The sequence below is a fragment of the Littorina saxatilis genome, linkage group LG7 (assembly GCF_037325665.1).
Source record: "Littorina saxatilis isolate snail1 linkage group LG7, US_GU_Lsax_2.0, whole genome shotgun sequence".
Lineage (NCBI taxonomy): Eukaryota > Metazoa > Mollusca > Gastropoda > Littorinimorpha > Littorinidae > Littorina > Littorina saxatilis.
In genome coordinates, this window is record NC_090251.1 from 18,792,433 (window position 1) to 18,818,963 (window position 26,531).

General features: G+C 40.8%; 1 protein-coding gene across 2 annotated transcripts in view; it reads right to left on the reverse strand.

The window, feature by feature from the left end:
- The window catches only part of LOC138970846 (uncharacterized), a 37,002-nt gene that overhangs the window by 6,934 nt on the left and 3,537 nt on the right, over positions 1-26,531 (reverse strand). For both annotated transcript variants that reach the window (XM_070343398.1, XM_070343399.1), the window contains exons 3-9: positions 26,143-26,232; positions 13,750-13,931; positions 9,084-9,279; positions 6,574-6,748; positions 3,468-3,731; positions 2,867-3,025; positions 2,353-2,526 (exon numbers count right to left, since the gene is read on the reverse strand). In XM_070343398.1, the coding sequence (XP_070199499.1) occupies positions 2,353-2,526; positions 2,867-3,025; positions 3,468-3,731; positions 6,574-6,748; positions 9,084-9,279; positions 13,750-13,931; positions 26,143-26,232 (1,240 nt within the window). The remainder of the gene's footprint in view (positions 1-2,352; positions 2,527-2,866; positions 3,026-3,467; positions 3,732-6,573; positions 6,749-9,083; positions 9,280-13,749; positions 13,932-26,142; positions 26,233-26,531) is intronic.

Genomic DNA, 26,531 nt, shown 5'->3' on the forward strand with positions numbered 1-26,531 from the left:
CATCTGGAGTGCATATGAGTGTCCATTCAAGTCTGCAGTTGTTTACTCTTCTCCCGGTGTTTGCAACGCTTCGGGTGGTAAAGTTGCATTTAAAATAATCCGCGTATGACCATGTTGGTACATGGAAAGGGACATTCAGCTTTACAGAAATTTGCTGCAGTGTTAGGATTGAGCACAGAAATACTGTAATTAAAATGTTGCAACTTTTGAAGGGCTTGATAGCTTTGTTCCATTTGTGTATATATAATTATGTAATGCTGTTGATGATTTGTGAAGCATCATTTCTATGCAATGGAATAAGAAATCAGTGCATCCGTTGGGTTTTTATGAGTCTGACAGTTTGGTTCTGATCAATATTTTCATATCAGCACAAACACAGATAATTGACTTTTTTAATGTTTTCATATGATTTTTTTTTAAATTAAAAAAATCTGATAATTTGATTATCAAATCATTTCCCCATCATAGTTAAAGTGTTATTCTGGTTAAAAAAAAACCACCCCATTAATTCAAGCTCTACTGTGGTACTAGTTTACCGGGGTACTAGTGAGACTCTTTTACATGCTGTTTTCTCTACATGTAATTTGAGACAAAATGTGGTAATTAAAATGTTGTAACTTTTGAATGGCTAGATGGATTTGTTCCAATTTTGTATATGTTGTTGATGATTTGTGAAGCACCATTTCTGTGCATGGAATAAGAATACAGTGGATTCCTTGTGTTTTTATGAGTCCGACAGTTTCGTTTTGATTCATATCTGCACTAACATAGATGAGTTTTCAAATGATTTTTTTAAAAAAGTCCGGATAATTTGATCGTCAAATCATTTCCCCATCATAGTAAAGTGGTCATTCTGATAAAAACATATGAATTCAGGGTGCACTGTGCTACTTGTTTTTGTATGTACTGGTTCAAATCTTTAAAATGCTGTTTTCTCTGAATGTAATTTTCAGACAAAACGCTACAATTAAAATGTTGCAACTTTTGAAAGGCTTGATGGATTTGTTCAGTTTTTGTATATGTTGTTTATGAGTTGTACAGCATCAGTTCTGTGCATGGAATAAGAGTTCAGTGCATTGGTTGGGTTTTTATGAGTCTGACAGTTAGGATCTCATGTATTTTTCTTATCAGAACTGAACCGGTAACTGAAAATGCTAAATTAAAATAATATATTGCTTAGAAATGCTTTTCGATGCACAGAATTATTAAACACACACATATTGCTGCAAAGAAGAAAAATTGGATCAAAACATGCACTGGTTCACAAACTGCAACATTTAAAAAAAAGCACATTTTATAACGTTTTTTTCACATTTTGGTGAATAAAACCCCCAAAAATTGCTTTTCACTCAAAATTTAAAATGGTTTCCCTTAATTAGGTTATTCTGCTTGCAAAAATCAAACAAGCAGCAAGCTGTTTCCAAAAAAAAAAAAAAAAGTGCTTGCCTACCCTGTCTCCCCTTAAAACAAATGCTTTTTTCAATTTTTACTGACAAAAACTGTACCGTATTTGACGGACTACAAGCCGCGACTTTAAAAAAGAAAAAAAATCGCATTGCGGCTTATAAAAAGATGCGGCTAAAACGTTACCTAAACTTGAATAGCATTCACCTAATGGAAGTCGCCGCGGATTTTCATTTCGCTCGATTAGCGATTACCGGTACTTTATTAGCTCTCTTCTCATGACTCAGCGCTTTTCTCTTTCATTCGCGAATCTTCGTTTGTCAACAAGTCGTCGTGACAAGCGTACAGAGAAACACCGGATGTATCAGGATCTCGCGTGCGAGATTTCGTTTTTGTGTGTCTCGCGATAGTTGGAGGAGCGAGAGCCGCCATGTTGTGTTTTCGTCTGCTCGAAATGTGCGCAAAAGTCGTAAATCATCCCAAAAAAGCTTATTCCGGGCGGGACTACATGTGTGTCTTGGTTACAAATTGTGTGTGTGTGTGTGTGTGTGTGTGATATTTTTCTTCAAACTTTTTCACTTTTCTTCTTTGTTTGACTTGTTTATTCTCGGAGCCGATTTCGCGAAATACCGTACTTTCGTTTGCCTGGTTGTTTTGATTGATTGACACGATCCGATTATTTTTTTTCGACAGCGGCTAATATAGTGACGTAATCATGTGCCAAAATACTGGATCGGCTTCAGGATGGGCTTGTGAAAAAAAGTAGTCTAGGAATTTTTCTCGTCGTATTTTTTTCCCACTGACCGTACTAAGCGTATTCTCGACAATCATGCGTACAAAATACGGCGAAATCGTATGGGTTCCCAGGTCTGAGTATTGTATACTCGTTAATCGATTTCTTCAACAGCTATGAAAATATGAGGTTCACGCCACACATAACTAACTGACCTGACTGCACAGGGGAAGCGTCCGTTTCCAAGGAACTGTTTGCCTGAGAAGCGTCGTCACGCTGTTGATGCCAGCGTTGCCTGGCCTGGTTGGCTATCAGATGGTTGCTCTGAAAATCTGTGCGAGCACAGCCGCTGCGGTTTTTCAGGTAGACAGCTCGACTCACTGGAGATTCTGGAGAAAGAGGCAAAAATGAATCAATTAATAACTTCTTCCGAAATATACATAGAAAAAAAGAAGTAAGAAAAGTGAAGGAGTCTTAAAGTTGAAGAAAATTCAAACACATTATCAAGAGAATATCTGTGAAAATGAGTTCTTAAAATCAGCCTGAAATCAGAGGGATTTGGAACAGGTGTTTCACTGTACACGCTAGTCTTCTTTTCACTCACAGAAAAAGCTCTGTCAGCACACTGTCATATGAGAAGAATGGAATGGAGGTGTAAAGGCCGGTCGTTAGTAACCACATGAATCCACATGCATCTAAAACTGATCAGTATGTTGAGTGGGAACTGACCAAGGCTGATGGTGGGCTGAGAAGTGCCCGGTGACTGGGCGTCAATGGTGACCGGTGAGGACAGGAGCTGGGTGACAGCGGCACCGGTCAGCTGGTCAGGGCTGATCTCCACCCCTCCCTCCTCTAACTGACACCCTTCCTCATCTTCCTCCCCTGTGCCTGCAGCAGTCAAGAGAAGCAGCCATACAGTAAAATGAACATTACCATTCACATGTGTTGCAGAGCTAAGGTATGCAGGAACCTAAAACACAAGTCTGAGGAGATAAAATTGGTCGCGTCTCAAACACCTTTTGAGTGTTGGTTTTCTTATCAAAGGAAAACAAATTAAAAGTAAATACGACTTTCATAGTTTTATTATTTGTATACAAAGCATTTTTTCTATTTATTTTAATTGACAATTTACAATGTGCCTTTAATATATAAATGAATACACCACACACACACATTATTTGTTATTGTTGTTCTTTGTCTGTGCAGTTTATTAAGGTGTGTAAAGATTTTGTTGTTCAGCCGATGTGCTACAGACAGCGAAAGGATTAATATAACAAATATAACATTTTGAAGCAACCAAACACACACACACCATCATCAATATACCCACCATTGACATCCCCCACAGCTTTCTCCTGTTCCTCACTGTCGGACATGCACCCCATGAGCATCTGCGCCATCTCCCGGCCAGCTTGATCGGCATCAGGGGAGTTAATGAGGTGCTTCAACATGTGGGTTCTGAGCAGAGCCTTGGTGCTGTACTTGCTGGTGCAGTGGTCGATGGGGCAGCGGAACACCATCTTTCCTCCCCCCTTGTTGTGCTTCGACAAGTGAACGTACAGGCTGCTCTTGGCCGTGAAGTTGGCTTCACATCCTGCAAACATCACAAATGATGACTGGTCTAGTACACACACAAAAGATAATATACTTCATGCCAAAGTTGGATTCACATCCTGCAAACATCACAAATGATGACTGGTCTAGTACACACACAAAAGATAATATACTTCATGCCAGAGTATAAAAAAAACGAAAACACTGAGCATGCTTCTCTCAGAATTTGAGAACTGCTTAAATGGCGAAATGAGCGGGAAGCCCACTTGTGTTGACAAGTTGAAGTCCATGAACGTTAAAGCAGTATAAATGATGACAAAGCCCACCTCAGGAAAGGAGTACAGTGGTATCTGGGATGTAAGGACAGCCCCTGGGACCAGCCAAAAGTGTCCCTGCCTTGCAGGTGTCAGCACACAATAGCTACATTTTCATCTCAATAATGGGCAACAAAAGGTGTGCTTGCATGAGAGGTACTATCTCATTGGAGGAGCCTCACATCACAGGTACCACTGTACAAACTCCCTATACCGTTTACACAAGTGCATGTGCAGATAAATCTTTCTTGAAAAAAATATTTTAAGCTCAAGATTGTGGCAGTTCAGAGTCAGCAAATCCTCCACAGACCCCCTGTGTTCGCCACACGCAAACTGAGGGAAGGGAGACAACCCACTTGACTGGTTGTTTTCAGAACCCCTGCATTATCATCATGACTGCCAAGTTTCTGGGAATGTAAAACTTTAGATGTAATTTAATTACAATTCAAGAAAGTGTACAAGCATTCTTCTTCCAGAATCTGAGAATTACTGCTGAAATGGCAGGTAAACAGTTGTGAAAGGACACGGACGGACGGACGGACAAACAACAGAAGTGTCTACAGGACAAAGACATTCAAACTTGTTAAAATGTGGTTATTTTGTGCTGCTACATTAGAACCCCCTTTAAAGACCCCCAATATAAGACTCCCCCCCTTGTTTTGTCATTGTTCATAACCCTTGTAAATTGACCCCCAATATAAGACTCCCCCCTTGTTTTGTCATTGTTCATAACCCTTGTAAATTGACCCCCAATATAAGACTCCCCCCTTGTTTTGTCATTGTTCATAACCCTTGTAAATTGACCCCCAATATAAGACTCCCCCCTTGTTTTGTCATTGTTCATAACCCTTGTAAATTGACCCCCAATATAAGACTCCCCCCTTGTTTTGTCATTGTTCATAACCCTTGTAAATTGACCCCCAATATAAGACTCCCCCCTTGTTTTGTCATTGTTCATAACCCTTGTAAATTGACCCCCAATATAAATTGACCCCCAATATAAGACTTCCCCCTTGTTTTGTCATTGTTCATAACCCTTGTAAATTGACCCCCAATATAAGACTCCCCCCTTGTTTTGTCATTGTTCATAACCCTTGTAAATTGACCCCCAATATAAGACTCCCCCCTTGTTTTGTCATTGTTCATAACCCTTGTAAATTGACCCCCAATATAAGACTCCCCCCTTGTTTTGTCATTGTTCATAACCCTTGTAAATTGACCCCCAATATAAGACTTCCCCCTTGTTTTGTCATTGTTCATAACCCTTGTAAATTGACCCCCAATATAAGACTCCCCCCTTGTTTTGTCATTGTTCATAACCCTTGTAAATTGACCCCCAATATAAGACTTCCCCCCTTGTTTTGTCATTGTTCATAACCCTTGTAAATTGACCCCCAATATAAGACTTCCCCCTTGTTTTGTCATTGTTCATAACCCTTGTAAATTGACCCCCAATATAAGACTTCCCCCTTGTTTTGTCATTGTTCATAACCCTTGTAAATTGACCCCCAATATAAGACTTCCCCCTTGTTTTGTCATTGTTCATAACCCTTGTAAATTGACCCCCAATATAAGACTTCCCCCTTGTTTTGTCATTGTTCATAACCCTTGTAAATTGACCTCCATTTTAAGAATCAGGCCTGGGAATGAGTAAAAGTGGTTTGGACGTACTGACCGGAACATTTTGCGTTTTAAGCATTTTTAAGGGCACACAGAGGCTCTTTTCTTACACAATTAGAAAAGGACTTTGTCGTATTTACGACGAAAGGTGTATCATTCCCCGGCCTGAAGAATGCCTCCTTTTTAAGACCTGATTTTCTCAGATTTGTGGAGGCCTTAAAACGGGAGTTCCACTGTAAAAGTATAGATGAGCAGGTTTGTGGAAAATAGTCAACATTGTTCAACATTTTATAATATAGCTATTCTGATGAACACGTGGGGGAATTCGGGGGCTGTGATTGGATGGTCTCTTCCGATCATCAAAGCATAATGCGGCGGAAGTCGGCCATTTTACTCAATATCCAAAAGCATATTGAGAAAAATGGCCGACGCATGATTCCGGTTTATCCATCTGTACCACGGCGATGTTTCTATCGACAACAGCATACACTGACAACTTAAAAAGCTGTTTCAACAACTGTGTTGTGAAGTCGAATGCACTTGGAGTCAGTTTTTCTTCCAAAGTCAGAAAGCGTGTAGCGGTGTGCATGTCTGCGCGAACATGATGCGCGTAAGAAGTTTGTCTGCTATCAAAACCTGAGATCAACGCATCGACGCAAAAACTGTCATTTTGTAAGTTTGGAACAACAAATCAAGGTCATAACAGCTATATAATCGCTATTGTGTTTTCAGCGTAGCAATAGGGTCCGATATTTAGACTCGAACAAGTATAATGCGACTCGTCTTCGACTCGTCGGCATTATACTTGTCTCGTCTAAATATCGGACCCTATTGCTACGCTGAAAACACAATAGCTGTTACTATACATGTAACAATAGTCTTCCAAAATGACCAGGCAGGAGCTGCCAATATTGAATTTTGCTGACACTACCCTTACGAAACACACACCTTCAACGGGACAGGTGAAGGGCTTGACGCCTGTGTGCGTGACGAGATGTCCCTTTAGGTGCTCTGGCCGCATGAAGCCCTTGCCGCACTGGGTGCACTTGTACTTGCGCAGGTTGAGGTGCTTGGCGCTGTGACGCTTCAGCTTGCTGGCTGTGGTGAAGGCCCAGGTGCACCCCTGGCAGGACAAGGATTACATCAAAATATTGACCCTTTGCCGTAGTTGTTCTCAGACAAAGACAAATACACCTGGACTGAAAATATTCAGACCTGTGTACCTCTGTTTTGTAAGAAACTTGGTGTGTTTTCAGGAAAATTAGTGTACTTCACACTGCATTCAAACATCCAAACTAGATGCGCATGTGTTGAAAACTAGTCAAGGAATTTGTGTGATCGGTTTTTTTCCCCACCGACCGTACTGATCGTATTTTTTTTAGACAATCAAGCGTACAAAATACAGCGAAATCGTATGGGTTCCAAGGTCCGAATATATTTTAGTCAAACTGTTCTTGGTATTGAAAAAAATATTTAATCGGAGGAGATCTTTCTTGCCAAAACTATTGGACGGTCGACCGGCCTCGAATAAGTATGCGTCAATGACCAAAGACCTGAAAAACATTCATACTGAGGAAAACAGAAAAGTAACGCTGTCAGATTTCCCCATACCCTCTTCTGTTTTTCTTAAATGGAAAATTTCAATAGTAAATTTTCATTTGATTAATATACTTACCCAATTCTCATAAATGCATTGACTTCAATCTCACATGCTAGATGTCGAAAAACTACTCAAATGACCTGCCCTTGCAAGGGTGGTAACCAAGCTAAAAACAGACGCCATAGCTGTTGCTATGCCCTGTCCCACATGGTTACTCATAATCCACCGCGCACCATGTGAGCGCCGGCATCCGGAATAATCATTCGAGACTTCTCAAAAACCCTCAGGAAATTAAGTAGCAGGGATGAATGGGAGGGTATTAACTATGAGAATTGGGTAAGTATATTAATCAAATGAAAATTTACTATTGAAATTTTTCATTAAATTTCATATTCTTACTCCAATTCTCATAAATGCAGATTGCTCCTAAAGGCGGAGGGAACTTACTTATGTCCCTGAGAGAACCTGTCCTGCAGAAACTAACGAGGGCAAGGCAATGGCTCCATCAAGTTAAGAGCAGGAGATGTCCAGGAGGTAAAAAAAAAAAATGTATGAACACGTCATCAGACCTCCAAAGAGCTGTTGGCAAAACTTCGCATTGGCGAGAGGAACACCACCAGCGAGAGAAGAACCCCAGGCTCTGGACTCCTGAACACCTGTAAAGGAACAGAGGGAGGACTGAACGCGCCCCCCCCCCCCCCCCCCCCCCCCCCCCCTCCTGTGTTCTTGTAAATGGCCAAAATCGAAGTCCACCAGAAAAGTAAATTTCTGAAGCGGCTGTAAACAAGCAGCTAACAATCAACAATCCAATTCAATAAAAAGGGCAGGTCTCGCCAAAAGAAAGGCGAACAGGTAAAGGCCCCCCCAAGCCCATAACGTCACAAAGACAAGGGCAAGGGAAAGCCAAGTGAGCAGACGAATTCCGCACGTCTGACGTGTGTCGTCGAAAATCGAGAATGATTATTCCGGATGCCGGCGCTCACGTGGTGCGCGGTGGGTTATGGGTAACCAGGGCATAGCAACGGCTATGGCGTCTGTTTTTAGCTTGGTTACCACCCTTGCAAGGGCAGGTAATTTGAGTAGCTTTTCGACATCTAGCATGTGAGATTGAAGTCAATGCATTTATGAGAATTGGAGTAAGAATATGTAATTTAATTAGCAGTTCAGAGGGCAAACGTCCCCTGATCCCCTCATTCGCCACACGCAAACTTGAAGACCAGGGACAACCAACATAAAGGTTGTTTTCAGACCCCTGTGCAATATCATCACTACTGCCAGACAACTGAGGTCAATATCTGAATCAGAACACGTTTTTTTTAATGACAATGGAACTAGATTTGTAAGAGCAAAGCCTACAGACTGCAACACGACATATCTCTTGTGTGACCCCACACCCACCAATAGGTTGGAAACAAGATCAAAGTATAATATAAAAAAAGCAAGCAGGAGTGAGATGCTGACAAATCTGAGGCACTAGGCTTTCTTCGGTCTAAATCACACAAGAAATCTATCACTAAAAGTTAATGTTGCAAAACACCAGTCTTGTTAAAGCCTTTTTCAGAGAGAAACAAATATATAATAATTATGAAAACTTACCTACCCACATAACCTCACTGAACTGAGCTTTTGTCATAAAAAAGGGGAAACACATGAAAAAGTTCTGACCATCTTTAAGCAATGGCCGGGGCTGCGGTGCATAAAGCAAAACTGTGTGCCACCCAAATGGGTGGTATTTGGATGGTACACAACCGCGGGGTCAGATTGGTTTAAATTGAGATTTGTTGTGATTTCAACCGATCAGACTTCTTCTCGCCAAGCACCACAGCCCATGAATCTACCGACTGTCACAAAGCCCCACCTCATATTCACACTTGTACGGCTTTTCGCCAGTGTGTTGACGGACATGCTGCTTTAGGCGGCAGAGACGATCAAACACCTTGCCGCAGCCTTCATAGTTGCAGCGCAGATCTTCGTCTCGCTCCTTGTGGATACGGGCGTGGGAACCCATGCTCATTGCTGAGAAAAACACTGCAGTACACCCAGGGTATGGACATCTGGAATGATGAGAGTGCAAAGCAAATTAGTTATGATTGAAAGAGAGTGAAGTATTTCCTCATGATAAGGCTACATGCAAGTATTTAACATGTCAATAAACATAACAAAGACTCTTCTGCCGCAAGGCAGTGACTTGTTTCAACCAACTTATTCATCATGCTGAATAATATGCTACAAACCCAAACTACGCAATGTAAAGAGTGTAGTTGGCATTCCATCAATGCGTACTTAAGTAAGGAACAAATACACTGTATCGCCCCTTTGAACATTTACCCTCTTCTATACAATTACCATTTGCCACACAAGAAGGAAACACAGTTTATTCCCCTCTCAAGAATACCACATTGAAGACCTCTCCCTTTTAACTCAATGTCTCCCAGGTACAGATATACCCGTACCCACTCATATGGCTCTATCTGACGAGGTACGGATATATCCGCTCAGACTGTTAGCTTCAGTCGCTTTCTGTAACGTCCATCTAACGCCTGCATTGCAGCCTGTTGATACACTGTTACTACGCAGTTACTACAATTCTGAGTGACCTGCTGCAGAACAGCTTGTCTCGGCTAAAAACCACTCGGTCAACATAGGTGGGTAGAAAGTGTTGACACGCTTGTTTCCCACACATGTTTTGTTCATAAAGTCTGTTAGGTTACTTCCATTCTGTGACTCCCCTTCCTATTAGACCTGTTTTCACATATGGTCAAGAGTACAACAGAGCGTCCAGTGCCTGTATCACGAGTCGGTCACAAAACTAGCCTTGTAAAGGCAACCATTCTACATAAACCTCAATCAAACCTGTTCTAATCTTTTCAAAATAAGTTGATTTCAAAATGCATGTCTTCTTGTGTTCAAATCTGTGTCTGTTGAGTTATAATATCTGTGGTTTATTTAAAAAATGTTGGTTGTCGCCAAAAACCGAAACGTGACACAATTCACACACGTACACTTTGAAGCTGGGTGTTCGCTTTACTAGAGACAAATTGAAACTGGATCCATCATATCATGTTATGAAAGACAAAACAGTTCAATGCTAGTTTACTGTCAGGACGAACGACTGACCGGCGATGTGTATAATTGCGTTCAAAGGGCGGCTGCTTGCATGTAACCGTCGCGTTAGTTTTTCGTACCGAGTTCGTCTTCATTTTTAACAACGAGTAGGAAGTCTTGCGTAGGTTGGAAACAGCATGATTTTAAAGCTTCTGTCGGTACCTTCATTTCAGCATAGGACTTTAAGCGGTTTTTTGATTCCACTCTACAAAGCAGTCCAAAGGAAAAATAATTGAAAACCGTGTTAATGTTTTGTTACGTTCATACAACAAAAAACAATCCCTCACTAGGACGTGAACAAGATTTTGCGTAAGCGGCGGCCATTTTGAATATTGTTTACAAAAAAGCTGGTGACATGCTGTTTTGGTCGAAGCATCGATGGATCATTGTGGCGAAAATGCAGGAGGTAAGTGTTGCTGTTTATGGTTACATTCATGCAGTTTTGTCAGTGAAAGACATGAAATGCAAGTAAAGTGACCAAAATACGTTATCATTTTTACGAACAACGGCATGAACGTGAAAACAGTGTTAGCAGGGGTTATCTTAGTCGCATTTGGAATTGTGGAAAATGTTTGTTGATCTGTTATGATATGTTTGTGAATGACCATGCTTACTTTTGGTGTTACTGTTTTTAATGTTACATGCGTGAATATGTTTGCTTTAGAAGAATATTTTTTGCATGTTTTACAGCGAGAAGACCAATTTTGGACGTAGTGTTGTGAGATCTCGAAGGATAGAAAAACAATTGTTACGACTTACCATTTTTTTTACCATCTTGACGCGTGATCGTAACTTAACACGAAAGTACATGTCGTTAACGTTACGTACATGAGTTGTTCTTTGCTACTGGTGACAAGTGGGGGTCAGCTCACACGGACGCATTTTTCAATACAGTCTAGGGGAGAAACTGGTCACAAAGCACCCAGTACATGCCAGAGAGATAGGAGAATCGGCACAATCAAAGAAAATACCAAAATCATTCAATAGATATGGAAATATTAAGATTTACTGTGAAAATGCTAGCAAAAATGGCGTCCAAAAACGGGAACGCACACTTGGTGCGTCTTTGAAGACTTACCTCCCGTTCTGTGTTGTTGTTAATAGTCGTGTTTGTGCTGTTTTTGTTGAAATAGTATCTAATAAAACTGATGCAGTTCTTGAAATGTTGCAAATTATTGTTGTCTTTGTGAAATGCGAGAGTGTTCTGAGGCGTAATCTGCATTCGGCTGATGTCCCACATAGGGTACCCCACTTCGATCAGCATATCACTCCAAATGAGCTTCATAGTAGAAAAGCAGATACACTACCAAAACACTGCATAACAGATCTACCAGACTGAGCCAGAATCATTGAAATTTACTTCCTGTATAAAATATTGCAATCAAATTTGCTCACGCCATCCCACATGCAACGCAGGTTACCTTCGCCTTCGATTCAAAGTAACTCCACGCTAACTGAATTACCATCGAAACGTAGATAACAAACCGATTCGGAGATTACACGCCACACATTTATGATATTTTACACACAAATTTCAACTGTGTTGTTTCGCGATAAACAGCCATAAACAAACAAATGTGGCGCCGTCACGTCGCTTCGGAAGGAGAAACGCAGGTTACCAAGAGATTGTTTCCGATACCTGTCGGATTAAAATCATCGTTTTCACGAATGAAGGCTCTTTGGCAGATCTGGTGAGTTGGAAACTGTCCATGAATGTTTCATTTAACGTCAAATGTGTACATACTTGTCGATATTGTTACCTTTGGGCTCATAAATGAAGTCAATGGTCGTGTTTTCCTAAAGTGACTTTTGTCAGCATAGTACTTACTGTGCTTTGATCATTGACCGAGAAGAATCTTCCGATGACACTAGTTAATTTCACTACGCGACTGCAGATCTGCAAGGAAACTTATGGCAGGGGAAATAAGCTTAACCGAAGACCAATAAGCAGAGTAACTGTTCTTCAACGGATTGCTCTCACTGATCTAAATATTTAGATCTTGTCGTCTGCTAGTAAGTAGTCTTCGGTCGTGTGAAAGTCACATCTATTTCGACTGTGTGCGTCGATCCGTGTAGTGAAATGTTGATCTTTGATGATTTGGCAACATAACTTCGCTAAATGTGCTTCGAGTGTATCTCCCCGTTAACCATTTGAAAACGTCTTTTAACAAGACCATGTTTCGACAGCCCAGACGGGGAGGATCCTCGATAGCTCACAGGGAATATAATGTTTTCCGCCGTTTTTTGAAGAATCCTTTCAAATTTGCTATTCCAAAAGTACCCTATGACACGACTCGAGTGGCAAAGAACATTCTCTGCAATTCCTGTCTCAGTCCGTGCAGCCGTTTCGGGTCCTATCGTCATCATACAAACGTACACACAGACACACAAGAACCAGCTTTTAAAGTTAGATTATGTAAGAACCATGTGAACCAGTGATTTTTTCTTATGTACATCAGATACTACAATATTTCTGCTTTATGAAAAGCTATATTTCAAAAACAAAACTAGAGATTTGAATTTTGACCACTTTTCCCCCTTTCTGTCACCAGTACTGAAGAACAACTCACAAGCAAGTGCTGCATTAACTTTAGATCGGGGAAATTTGAAAGGAAAACAAATATGCAATAATCTGAACATTCACATTCTCGATGAATGTGGATGGCCCTGGTACGATCTAAAACCTAAGTTTGAATGTTCTGTTCGTACGCAACCTAACGCAATCACAGTGACAACATGCCCATGTTAAGTTACATGCAAACTATCACCTTGTTGATGGAAACTGAATCTGCAAGTACCTGTCTGATTTTTCAAGATGATGTGTTTTGAATGGCGATCTTTAACTTCAGTGTGTGGTTTCGCCTGCACAAGGGATGTTTTAGTGATATATGTGTTTGTATGTAACTTTACTCCATGAAGAGTGGTGTTAAGTTACACTCATGCATTTTTCATCACACAAGTTTGGCATAGCAAAATCTATTGAATAGGACCTTTTTAATACACATTGTTTGCTTCATGGGTAACGTTTGAATAATAATTGTGCATTATGTAACATGCAGTAAAAAAAACGTGCATGTAAATTGTAAGTAACTTAACGACAAATGCATGTTATGTTACCTGCAGTCATGCTGAAATTTTCAAATGGCATTGCTCAGATGAACTCAGGATTTCATTGACTGGTTCAATCATACTTTCAAAGGTGACTGGCTGGAAACAGTCAAACATTTTGCTTTTCAAACTGTTCAGTTCTTCAAAATAGATTAAAGGTGTTTGCATGTAACATGACACTGTACTCTTGACCATATATTTGTTACAAAGAGGGGGGGGGGGGGGGGGGGGGGGGGGGCCCTCACTGTACAAAAATAAAAACAAGCACTTAGGACCAGTTTTTTCACAGAATCATCAAAAGCAAAACTAACTGGTATCTTTTCTCATCCCCGAAGTGTGATCTCAGGTGTGCCTCCAGATGGCGCTTGGTAGGGAAGCGAGCCTCGCAACCCTCTTCTGGACACTTCTCTGTACACGGACGTGTGTGCAGACGCTGGTGAGTCTTCAGGTTGTAGATGGTGGTGAACTTGCGATTGCAGCCAGCGATGTCACACTGCAAGCACACAGAGAACAGGAACATCATTTACAGGAAATAGACGAACACAAACCCATCTGTACAAATTTAATACAGTGAAACCCTTCTCCTTTGGGACTTCCAAGAATCTGGTCTTTAGAGAGGGCTCGTCTTAAAATGGGGGTGAAGTCACAGAGGCAATTAACAGAAAATCTTTGAAAACAGTCTTAACGTTAAAATGAAGGGAATCTTGAATTAGGTGGGTGGGTGTTTTAAACAGTTGTTTTTTTTTTGCGCAGTGTTAATTACCACAAGTAGCTAAATTAATATTGCAGATTACCATAATACCAATGACTTAGTTTTCTTGTAATCAATTCAACAGGGATGTCGTTACGCGTCGGACATCGACCGATTAAAAGGCTCAAATGTCCGATTCACTCAGCCGCATAGCGGTCAGATGTCTTATCGTTTTCAACTGAGCGCGGTCATTGTCCGATAAGAACTTCATTTCTTCGGACAGCGCGTTATTTGATAATTTTCCTTTCATAATAAAAATCTTCAAAAAGTGACCGAGCGCTCTCGCGTACAGGTGCACTGAAGTTGTGCAGTGCAGATCTTGCGTTTTCCGAACCGTTTGCGGTATGAGCTGTTTGCGTACACCCGTCTTTTGACAACACACTAAAGTTAGGAGTACGGGAGACAACTTCAACTGACCAAGACTCGCGTATGCTTTAATTTGCTTTCGGTTAGAGTTGAAGCGCACGGCACTGAATTATGCCACTGAAAAAAGCTAAAGCCTGCCAAACAAACAAAAAAGCTGAACACGTTTGGCGTTTCAACGGCATCGTGTGTTACATTAGGGCCAAGAAGAACATGGAAAAACACGGCTAGCAATAGCATAATTCCAGAAAATGACAGCGCCAATGATAGTGTCGCCGCTGAAACCTCCACAATCACGGAAAGTAAAGTTTCGTGACTTGAAGATGTACGTGTCGGGACAACAGGACATTCGCACAGACGGTCTTTTAATAAGGTTAACTATTCATGTTGACCCTGTTTAGTACCAGTTGGTTAGAATTTGACAGCAAAGAGACCATCTATATAGGTAAACTGTTTTGTCGAATATGTCAAGAAAAAGCTCTATCAGGAAATCATGCAGTTTGTGTGCCAATCAAAGTAAGAGTGCTGAAGTTTTTGGTTGCTTTTTAGTTTTTTTGTTTCTTTTTTGTGTGTGTCCTGTTTGAAACAAAAGTGATAAATGTTGGTGCATATATTGATATGTGTGTGTGATCATGATTTTGTGTTTTGCACAAAATTATAATGTCCTATTAAAATGTCTGAAAGCAGTCAAATATCCTATTGATGCCGAAGAGCTCAGGACATTTGTCCTATAGGTATGAATTTGCGGCAACATCCCTGATTCAACATAAATTCCCACTCTCCCCTTAAAATATAACATAACAATGCGGGAAGGGCGATAACTCTAGTAAATAAATGTCACGTAAGGCGAAATTACTACATTTAGTCAAGCTGTGGAACTCACAGAATGAAACTGAACGTAGTCCGCCGCTAGTTCAAAAGGCAGTGAAAGTGACGAGCCTGTTTCGCGCGGTAGCCGTTGTGCTGTGCTTCATAGCACGCTTTACTGTACCTCTCTTCGTTTTAACTTTCTGAGCGTGTTTTTAATCCAAACATATCATATCTATATGTTTTTGGAATCAGGAACCGACAAGGAATAAGATGAAAGTGTTTTTCAATTGATTTCGAAAATTTAATTTTGATCATAATTTTTATATTTTTAATTTTCAGAGCTTGTTTTTAATCCAAATATAACATTTGTACAGCAGTCCCTGCAATGTACGGCCCCCGGCGTGAGCGGACACCTGACATGTACGGACACATTTGCTGGGCACGGAGTGTTTTCCTTCTATATTTGCCCCCCCCCCCCCCCTTAAACGGACACCTGCAAAACATGGACACTCATTTTCGGTCCCAACAGCAGGTCATACCTCCAATGTACGGACAGACCATCGTCAAATTTTCACCACAACAAAATCGATAACAGAGCAGTCCGGCTCTTGGTACAAAGATCACAGCCGCAATGGCGTGATGACAGTCACTGATAACTTGAGTGCCCGTGTACCCATCAGGAGGGGGGGGGGGGGGGGGTGTAGTTTTGGTCAGGAGTGGAGTACATGCGAAGATGCCAACATGAAACTGCACTGAGCTCTTTATTCTTGTCTGTTGGACGTAAACAACAGAAACCACAGTCGATAAAGGTCCTGAGCGAAAGAGAGTGAAAAACCGGCCACAGTTCTCAGCATCGTGTGTCTGTGTGTAACCTCTTTCATTGACAAGATACTCTTGTTTCCCCTCAGCCTTGACCAGTGAGTCGGTTGCCTAATCTATGAACCCTTCAGTTGTCTTGCTTTGTCAAAAGTTACGACACAGTCAACTGGTTTTGCTCTGAGTGAACAGTGCAGCTGGCCTCTCTGTCCACAGTCCCCAACAGTACATGGCTGGAGGGAGTGAGAGAGAGGGAGGGGGTGGGGGGTGGAGGGGTAGCTGGCTAAACTCTGTGGGTATCCGGTGTCACTGCATGTCAGCAGGAAGAGCATTGGAGAGAAATAGAGAGGTGTACTCTTCCACACAATTTCCAAGCATCAGTTGTCACGGCTTGGTGAAGGCATTAGTGAGGGAGAGTGGGAGCAGTGTTATGTACAGTGTATTTCCGACTGAAGAGTGAAAAGTCACTGCCATGCCACATGATCGGCATGCAGTCAATAAAGCCAGACAAGAAAAAAATAAATTACATGATTATGACATGCAGCTCTATCTGCTGCTATTTATTCAAACTGGTTTTCAAGCTTATTCTTGCAAAGCATCTGCACACGCTCCTCTGTGCTGTGTTTGTGTGGCTGCTTTCGTATGTCAGTGCATGGTGAGTGTGTTCACTACCTTGAGGATTTATTTTATCTCTATTTTCAACACTTTTCATACAAATCATTTTTTACAGAACGTTTAAAGAAGTATTAGGAGTTTATTGTTATTGTTTAGTAGCCACAAGAAGTGATTAGCATAGACTCAATCCTGTTGTTTGTGTGTCTCTGTGTGAGTGTATGGGGGAGGGGGTGGTGTGGTCACCCCTCCCGTGACCGGACACCTGCAATGTACGGACAGTTTTGCTATGGCCCAAGGGTGTCCGTTCATGAGAGGGACTGCTGTATATGTTTTTGGAATCAGGAAATGATGAAGAATAAGATGTACGTAAATTTGGATCGTTTTATAAAAAAAATTTCTTACAATTTTCAGATTTTTAATGATCAAAGTCATCAATTAATTTTTAAACCACCAAGCTGAAATGCAATACCGAAGTCCGGCCTTCGTCGAAGATTGCTTGGCCAAAATTTCAATCAATTTGATTGAAAAATGAGGGTGTGACAGTGCCGCCTCAACTTTTACAAAAAGCCGGATATGACGTCATCAAAGACATTTATCGAAAAAAGGAAAAAAACGTCCGGGGATATCATTCCCAGGAACTCTCATGTAAAATTTCATAAAGATCGGTCCAGTAGTTTAGTCTGAATCGCTCTACACACACACACGCATAGACAGACACACACACACACACACATACACCACGACCCTCGTCTCGATTTTGTTTGTTTGTTTGTTTATTTGTTGCTTAACGTCCAGCCGACTACGCAGAGCCATATCAGGACGAGGAAGGGGGGGATGAAGGGGGCCACTTGTCAAGCGATTCCTGTTTACAAATGCACTAACCCATTACTTGTGTCCCAGCAGGCTTTAGTAAAACTAAATTAATACCTACTGGAAGATTACCAGTTTCCAGTATGTTAAAATAGGCTTAACCTATCTACTGCTGGACTTACATCAGAACACTAACAGATTAAACTATACATGAATCGCAAGACAAGCGGCAAGAGAAGAGATTTTTGGAAAAAATACAGGTGAATGAGCAAGAAGGCAGAAAAAAGAAAAGAATTCATGAAGAAAAAGAGAGCATGACAGGAAAGAGGAACCAAAAATCTACCTAACAGCAAACTAGAAAGCTCCTGCGGTTCCAAAAACAGGAGGGGCTTTTAATTTCATAACCGCAGTGCCCCACTGCGGGACCTCGTCTCGATTCCCCATCTACGTTAAAAGTAAACATTTAGTCAAAACTTGACTACATGTAAAAAGGGAAGCAACAAAACAAAATGACTGCTATTATTTTCTTGAGCTCTGTACTGGTACAGATGATTCTCTCAATAACTGATCTTTGCTGTCAGTGTCACAATTTATACAAAACCTGATGAGGTCTATATCCCCACAGAGCTTTTTTGTATTAGCTATGCCACAAGACAAATTCAAACACAATTGACATACCTCCATACCCTCTCTCGTTTGTGTAAATTAGCAGTTCAGAAGGCAAACGTCCCCTGATCCCCTCATTCGCCACATGCAAACTTGAAGACCAGGGACAACCAACATAAAGGTTGTTTTCAGACCCCTGTGCAATATCATCACTACTGCCAAACTGAGGTCAATTAAATATCCAAATCAAAACATTGATTTTTCTTAATGACAATGGAACTAGATTTCTTGAGTTCTGTACTGGAGCAGATGATTCCCTCAATAACTCACATAAATTTGCTGTCAGTGTCACAAATTATACAAAACCTGATCTTCTTCTTCGTTCATGGGCTTAGACTCCCATGTTCACTCATGTTTTTAGCACGAGTGGATTTTTACGTGTATGACCGTTTTTACCCCGCCATTCAGGCAGCCATACGCCGCTTTCGGGGGAGACACACAAAACCTGATGGGGTCTACCTCACTTTAGTCACTACAGAACTTCTTTGAAGTAGGATTCCCTTTCTTCAGCAAATGTGTAATGGTCATAAACCTTAAAGTTTCTGCATTTACTAAAGTTTTAAGGGCAGTCCACCAACAGTGAAAAACAACATCCTTGTGAATGCAAGTTCAGAACATATGGTCAGGAATCTGTCAAGGTGTCCAAAATTTAATGCAAAAATCCTGTTTTGGATACTTTATTACTTTGTATTTTATTCTGTTTTTAAATGACTACAATACATAAACAATGCATTTGGAACAATATGAATGTTCAATTTAAACATAAATGCCTATTTTTTAAAGATTTTATAAAACATAATATCTCATTTGTAAAGGATGTCATGAATGAAAATGGTATTATTATTTCTTTTGAAGATTTATGTGAAAAAGTGGGTTATACACCATCCAGACAGTTTGAATATAATGCATTATGCACAGCACTTAAATCCAGACGTACTGACACATTACCATATCAATATTTTACATTGCAGGATTTTATTATTAATGGTGGAAATATAACAGCAAAGTTTATTAGAGCATGTTTAGTTGATCTTGATGTCCAGATTCCGAGTGCCTGTGATTTTCGGAAACGAAAACATAATGTAGATTTGGATAAGAGAAACTGGTTATTGGCTGTTAACAGCACAAAAGAAGAAAGATTACGTCAGCTGCACTGGAAATTATTACATAGAATACATCCAACCAATATTTTATTAAACAAAATGGGATTACGAACATCGAATAAATGTGAATTTTGTAATGAATTAGACACCCTTGAACATTTCTTTTTTAGTTGCCAAGAGGTGATGAAGGGTTGGAAAATATGTAAAGATTTTGTTTATAAGAAAATACATGTTGCCATTATTTTGAATGAAGAAAATGTATTTTTGGGTTATTTTAGGGAAAGTTTGAAAAATGATTATACACTGCTCAAAATAAGTCAAGGACCAAAAATCCAAACACAAATTACGCAAAAACCGATCAACCAAAAACATGGAACTTGTAATATGTTGTGGTCAAATCATTCAACAACAATCATGCCAAAGTGCATTGAATTCCATTCATAAACAATTGAGTTACTGTCTCTTAAGTGAAGGGGGGGTCAAAATCAAAAGTCGCAAGTCTTTGCAGATTGTCAATTCCAATGTTTCACCGGTTCCCAAAGTTCAATAATGGGTATAACCCCACGATTCTGGCGGCACTCGTTGCAGCGACCCCTCATTGAGTGGACAATGTTTGCCAGATCAGCCTGGGGAATGGTCTGCCACTCTTGCTGAAAAAGAACGAGCAGCTGTTGGAGGTTTGCAGGTGGAGCATGATTCTCGCGAACACGACGGCCCATCATGTCCCACGCATGCTCGATAGGGTTCATGTCAAGACTGTTGGCTGGCCAATCCATCCTGTTGATCTGTACCTGCTGCAGGAAGGCGTCCACAAGCCGTGCTCGATGTGGGGGAGCATTATCGTCCTGTAGCACTGCATGGGGCCCAATCTGATGCAGCATGGGCAGGACTTGGGGCCTGAGGATCTGGTCCCTGTAGACAAGGGCATTCAAGTTGCCCCGTACATGGTACAGTGGGGTCCTATGGTGCTCGCTGATCCCAGCCCACACCATCACTGACCCTCCCCGGTAGGCTCTTCTCTCTCTCACGCATGCAGGGATCATGCGTTCTCCTGGACGCCTCCAGACCCTGGTCCTACCATCATCATGCTCCAGACTGAATCGAGATTCATCGGAAAACAGTACCTGGGCCCACTGCTGTCGATTCCATCTCAAATGGCGGGTGGACCAGGCCAGTCTTGCCATCATGTGACGTGGCGTCAGTAAAATGCGGCCAAGTTGACGCCTTTGCGTGCAGCGTCTGGTCATGAAGGCGGTTGCGGAAGGTCTGCTCGTTGATGTCAGTGTTGGTTGCCACCCCAAGCCTTCGTCTGACGGTGCTGGCAGTGGTCGTCCTGGTCTGCAACGCCTGGCGTGTGATGTAGCGGTCTTGACGTTGTGTGGTGCTTCGAGGGCGCCCAGACCGGGGTCTGGTTTCCACACTTCCAGTGGCCAGAAAGCGCTGCCGCAGCCTCACGATGATGGAATGGGAGCAGCCAAGTCTTGCAGCAATCTCTTGGAGCCGGATACCCTCTTGAACCCAGGCTAGAGCTCGTCCGCGGTCGACAAGGTTCAGATGAAGTCTTGGGGGGATGGTTGTTTGGTGGCCTGCTGTGATTTTGCCTAGGCTTATAAAGCATTTCTGGTGACGACAGTTCACTCTCAGAGGACCAATGGTTCACGTGAAAAAGATTGATTGGGGCAAAATCACCTGTGCTGAGCTCTGCAGGAGGGTTACTTTCACGTGCGTTTTTCGCAATATTGCGGATTCTTTGCTCGCCTGCACAGAGAAACAGGCAAAGTCTGAGTACCGGTTTTTGCTGTCACAGCAAAGGCAGGGAAGCTGTCAAGACGACCACAAAGCGTAGAGGGTCATTGTCGCCGATTTGTGTGATTTTTGCACAATCAACGTTGGGATCGAAAAATGGCTTTTGGTCCTTAACTTTTTTTGGGCAGTGTATTTATTTTGTGAATTATTGTATTTTAATTACCAAAATGACTATTGGAAAATTTAAATATGGGAAAAAGTTAGATTTGGGTGTATTATTGGAAACTGAGCTGAACATTAGGAATAAATTTATGTTATGATTTTTTGTTTGTTTGTTTATTTGTTGCTTAACGTCCAGCCGACTACGCAGAGCCATATCAGGACGAGGAAGGGGGGGGGGGGGGGGGGGGGGGGGATGAAGGGGGCCACTTGTCAAGCGATTCCTGTTTACAAATGCACTAACCCATTACTTGTGTCCCAGCAGGCTTTAGTAAAACTAAATTAATACCTACTGGAAGATTACCAGTTTCCAGTATGTTAAAATAGGCTTAACCTATCTACTGCTGGACTTACATCAGAACACTAACAGATTAAACTATACATGAATCGCGAGACAAGCGGCAAGAGAAGAGATTTTTGGAAAAAATACAGGTGAATGAGCAAGAAAGCAGAAAAAAGAAAAGAATTCATGAAGAAAAAGAGAGCATGACAGAAAAGAGGAACCAAAAATCTACCTAACAGCAAACTAGAAAGCTCCTGCGGTTCCAAAAACACGAGGGGCCTTTAATTTCATAACCGCAGTTGGGATATGTTATGATTATTTTTATTTATTTACTTAAACATATTAGTTTACTGATAAAGTTCGTTGATTTAAAAATGTACACATTTGACTGAGAAAAGAAAAGACCTATGAAGCCACACACGAAAAAAAAAAGAAAAAAAAAGGCAAAAAATAATTGCAGTAGCACCTGCATGCAACTGAGGTTAAAAAAAACAATAAAAAAAAACAATAAATAAAAAAAAACAATACACTTATGAAGTAGTCCTCATGCAGATTCTATCCATACCAAATTTATGTCTGTCAGTCGCGTGGATGCTGAGAAAATTGACTTTGTTCAAGAAAAAAAGCACCTTTTTTGACACACAAGGCGTTACGCGAAACGCATGGCACATTGGGCATTGAATAACCAAGTTACTGATAAGGATATAATCTCAATCTAATTTTTAATAGGTCCAGAAATGGATGGAGAAACATGTTAGATAATTAAAAGTTTGATCTGAACATAGGTTTTGGATTTTGAGAGTTCTTTTTTAGCTGGTCTGTACAGTGTATGCTACATTTGGTGTAAATAATCATGAAAAAAGGGAAACTATCTTAAAAAAATGTTTCTGGTCAAACTTACTTAAAATTCATTGCAGAGGAAGGTCATTAGGTAGGATGATTGGAATTTTTTTTTAAATTGAGTGAAAAAATTGTGTTTGATGTAATTTAATTGTACTTCTAAGTTAAAAATATGCGTTTGGTGTAAATGAAATTGTATTTACTTGCCCAAACAAGTTTTGTCACAGTCTTTAAATAATGCCATAATACAAAAAAGTGTGTGTTTTCTTATACCTCAGACACCTGGTAGTTAAACTATGGTCACAAGATTCCTAGTGCTTGCACCTGTTGGCTTGTACTTGTAGAGAGACTTAAGTGAGGCCTTCTGACAAGGGTGTAAATGTAACATACATACTGAGAATACTTGAAAATGACAATGAACAGGGTCCCCACTGGTTTTTAGAAACAAAATTCCATGACTTTTCCATGAGCCTCAATAACATTTTCCATGACTAGATCCACAGGTCGCCATTTCCGAACACGCAAACTTTTTACATCTTGTCACTGCCAGTTTTGACACTGGCTTGATTTGCACTGAATTTGAGTCAGTTTCTACGGAGTGTCTATTCTGAGTCTTCGACAAGCAAGTCAAGCATTTGCTACGCAGTCAGATTATCGGTAATGTTTGCTGGTCTATGAAAGTAGTGGTCCAGTGAACGATACCTTCCGCCTGTGACTGGACCAGCCACTGTTTGTATCCATCTGCACTTTCGTAAATTCCGTTTCGTAACCGTCACTGTGACTTGACGAACTGTCATTTTTTTTTCACCGCGATACACAGTTCATTGCGAAGATCTTCCTTGGTGATTCGTTCCAATTCCGCATACTTTTTGTTGTCAAAAAACAACTCGAAAGAAAGTTTCATACTCATCATCCTCCATCTTGCTTGTCGAAGCGCTAAAGTACTTTATCGATGCAAAAACAAAAGCAGAAAACTTCGACGAAACCGACTCAAATGCAGCGCAGACGACACGACGAGATGACGGAAGGAAGTGAGCCTCGCTTTGGATCAAGTGCCGTTAAAAATACCGTTATTCTCGTAGGCAAATACGAACGAAAAGATGGTCATACGAACAAGCCTTGTGCTGGCGACGCAAATCGCTGCTGGCTGGCAAAGTGGGGGGGGGGGGGGGGGGAGAATGGCTGGGCGACAAAAATAGCCGCTGACGTGCTAAAGGTTAATTTTTTTTTCTTTCTTATTTTTGTTAAATTCCATGACTTTTCATGACTTGAATTGAAATTCCATGACTTTCCGGGCCTGGAAAATTAAAAATCAAATTCCATGACTTTCCAGGTTTTCCATGACCTGTACAAACCCTGAATGAATTTGTTTTAGAGACAGAAGATAACTTATCAGTGCTTAAGAACAACCAGCAAGACCAAACCTTTGTTTCAACATAAAAACAAGCACACTGAATGACAAAATTTACCTCAGAAGAACCACTGTTGGGATATTTTGGTCTAAATGTAACATACATCACCTTGTTTTTTTTACCGAGACCATATGCAGCACATAATAATGCTAAAAACAACACATAACAGTCTGTTCAGGGTTTATGAGCTAAATAAAAGAGAAATTACCCTTCAAATGGACCTGCAGATCTTCGGAGCCTTCTGTATGTTACTTTACACCATCCTTTTGTGTAAAGATGTACACACAACCAAAAAGGCACAACCACTAATGGCACTAATCTAACCCTTTATTTTGACTTGAGACAGGTAGCTTAGAACAAACAAGTTAGAAATACTGTTTAACCTTTAGCACTCCAGATTCCAGCCAGCATTACTTTCCCTGTAGCCACATTATTTTGCTTACCTAGCGTAAGAATAACACCCACTAACTTTCAACACTTACAACTTCTTTGAAAACGCACTAATAAGCATGAAACGTTGTGGTTGTGATGGGGTTATATTTAACATTAAAACAGTTTTGTTTTCATGCATCATTTATTTTCTTAGCATAAATACAAATACAAAATGAAAAGGGGTTGTGTTGGCTAGTCCGTGGAATTTTGTAAAACTAACCAGTCTTGAGTCTATGTCTGGTGAAACTCCTTTGATCAGGTAATCATGTTGACCATCCAACTTCCTGATCCTGGTATCTAAATAAATATATTTGTGGACCAGTGCATGTCATGGGACGATCTTTTTAATAGTTCAGTTAGCAACAACAAGCAGAGAAAAGCTTTGACCTGCACTAGATCCACAGGTCGCCATTTCCGAACACGCAAACTTTTTACGTCTTGTCACTGGCTTGCTTTGCGCTGAATTTGAGTCAGTTTCTACGCAGTGTTTCTTCGACAAGTAAGTCAAGCATTTGCTACGCAGTCAGATTATCGTTAATGTTTGCTGGTCCTGTCATTTCACTAAACTGGACCAGCCACTGTACTTTCGTAAATTCCGTTTCGTAACCGTCACTGTCACTTGACGAACTGTCATTTTTTTCACCGCGATACACAATTCATTGCGAAGGTCTTCCTCAGTAATTCGTTCCAATTCAGCATACGATTTGTTGTCAAGAAACAACTCAAAAGAAAGTTTCAAACTCATAATCCTCCATCTTGCTAAAGTACTTTATCGATGCAAAAACAAAAGCAGAAAACTTCGACGAAACCGACTCAAATGCAGCGCAGACGACACGACGAGATAACGGAAGTAAGTGAGCCTCGCTTTGGCTCAAGTGCCGTTAAAAATACCGTTATTCTCGTATGCAAATACGAACGAGAAGTTGGTCATACGAACAAGCCTTGTGCTGGCGACACAAATCGCCGCTGGCTGGCAAAGGGGGGGAAATGGCTGGGCGACGAAAATCGCCGCTGGCGTGCTAAAGGTTAACCGAGGTGAGCATAGCCCATTAAATGTAAATTCAGTACCTTGTACTTGCTGTTTGGTGTAAAGTAACGTACAGATCATGGGTAAAATGAACATTTGGTACCGTAGTGGAGTACCAACCGGACTATTCTATCGTGAAAAGGATTTGTTATGATTTCTTGTTTCTAACTCACAAAACTGCAGACAAAAATAGTGTACAAATATTTAAAGAGGGTGATTTGATAATTTCTACACCGCTGACCGTGCTTTTTTAAAATTACGTCATAACCTGATGATTGAGGTTAAAGTTAGCAAAACAAATGACATGAAAATTTACTGGAACCTTTTCTGCACTTCCATAGAGAATTTCATTGTTTTAAAAACAGTGTAAATAGGTAAATGTTGAATTGTATCTTTGATTCTGAGCTTTGGTGTACAGTAACTAACGGATAAATGATTTTGCTTATATTGAGACAGGAGCAACTTTTTTCAAGTGTTGCTTTAGTACAGATCAACTCTACATTCAGCCGTCAAGCCATTGGATAGTGAAACAGCTGCCTAAAGCTGAACCGAAGAAAATGACAGCACCTTTCTTTCTTTCTTTATTTGGTGTTTAACGTCGTTTTCAACCATTCAAGGTTATATCGCGACGGGACAGCACCTTAAAATTATGTTATGGTGCAAATGTAACATTATAAACATATGTGGAAGAACTGTATTCAGGGCTCTGCTCTTCCAAGTTCCAGCGCTACTTGCTCTGCCTGTCAAAATGACGAGGGATGGCTGGAAAGTGTGCCACCAAACAGTAAAACACTCTGAAGATGATACTCACATAGAAGTCTTTCTTGCCGCCATGAGATTCTTCATGTCGCTTCAGCTTGTAGGATGTGGTGAAGGCCCAGTCACAGCCGTACCTGGTACACTGAAAATTACAATTTCATATTATTAATAAACCATATTAACGAATAACAGTAGACCAAATGAATCTAATCGTTTACTAATTTTAAAAACATCCCAAACTGTTTTGATAATATATGTCTGATAGTGATGCTAATAATAAGACAAAATAGCATCAGCAGGAGAAGCAGTCAGTTTGTTCTGAATTTGGCTCTTCGTCTTCCACTATCCTGTAAAACCGTAAACGATGTCAACCTACAACTGTAGTATAATACTAATAGCCATAGTAATTTAGTATACTCAGAAGCCTATCATAATAGAAGC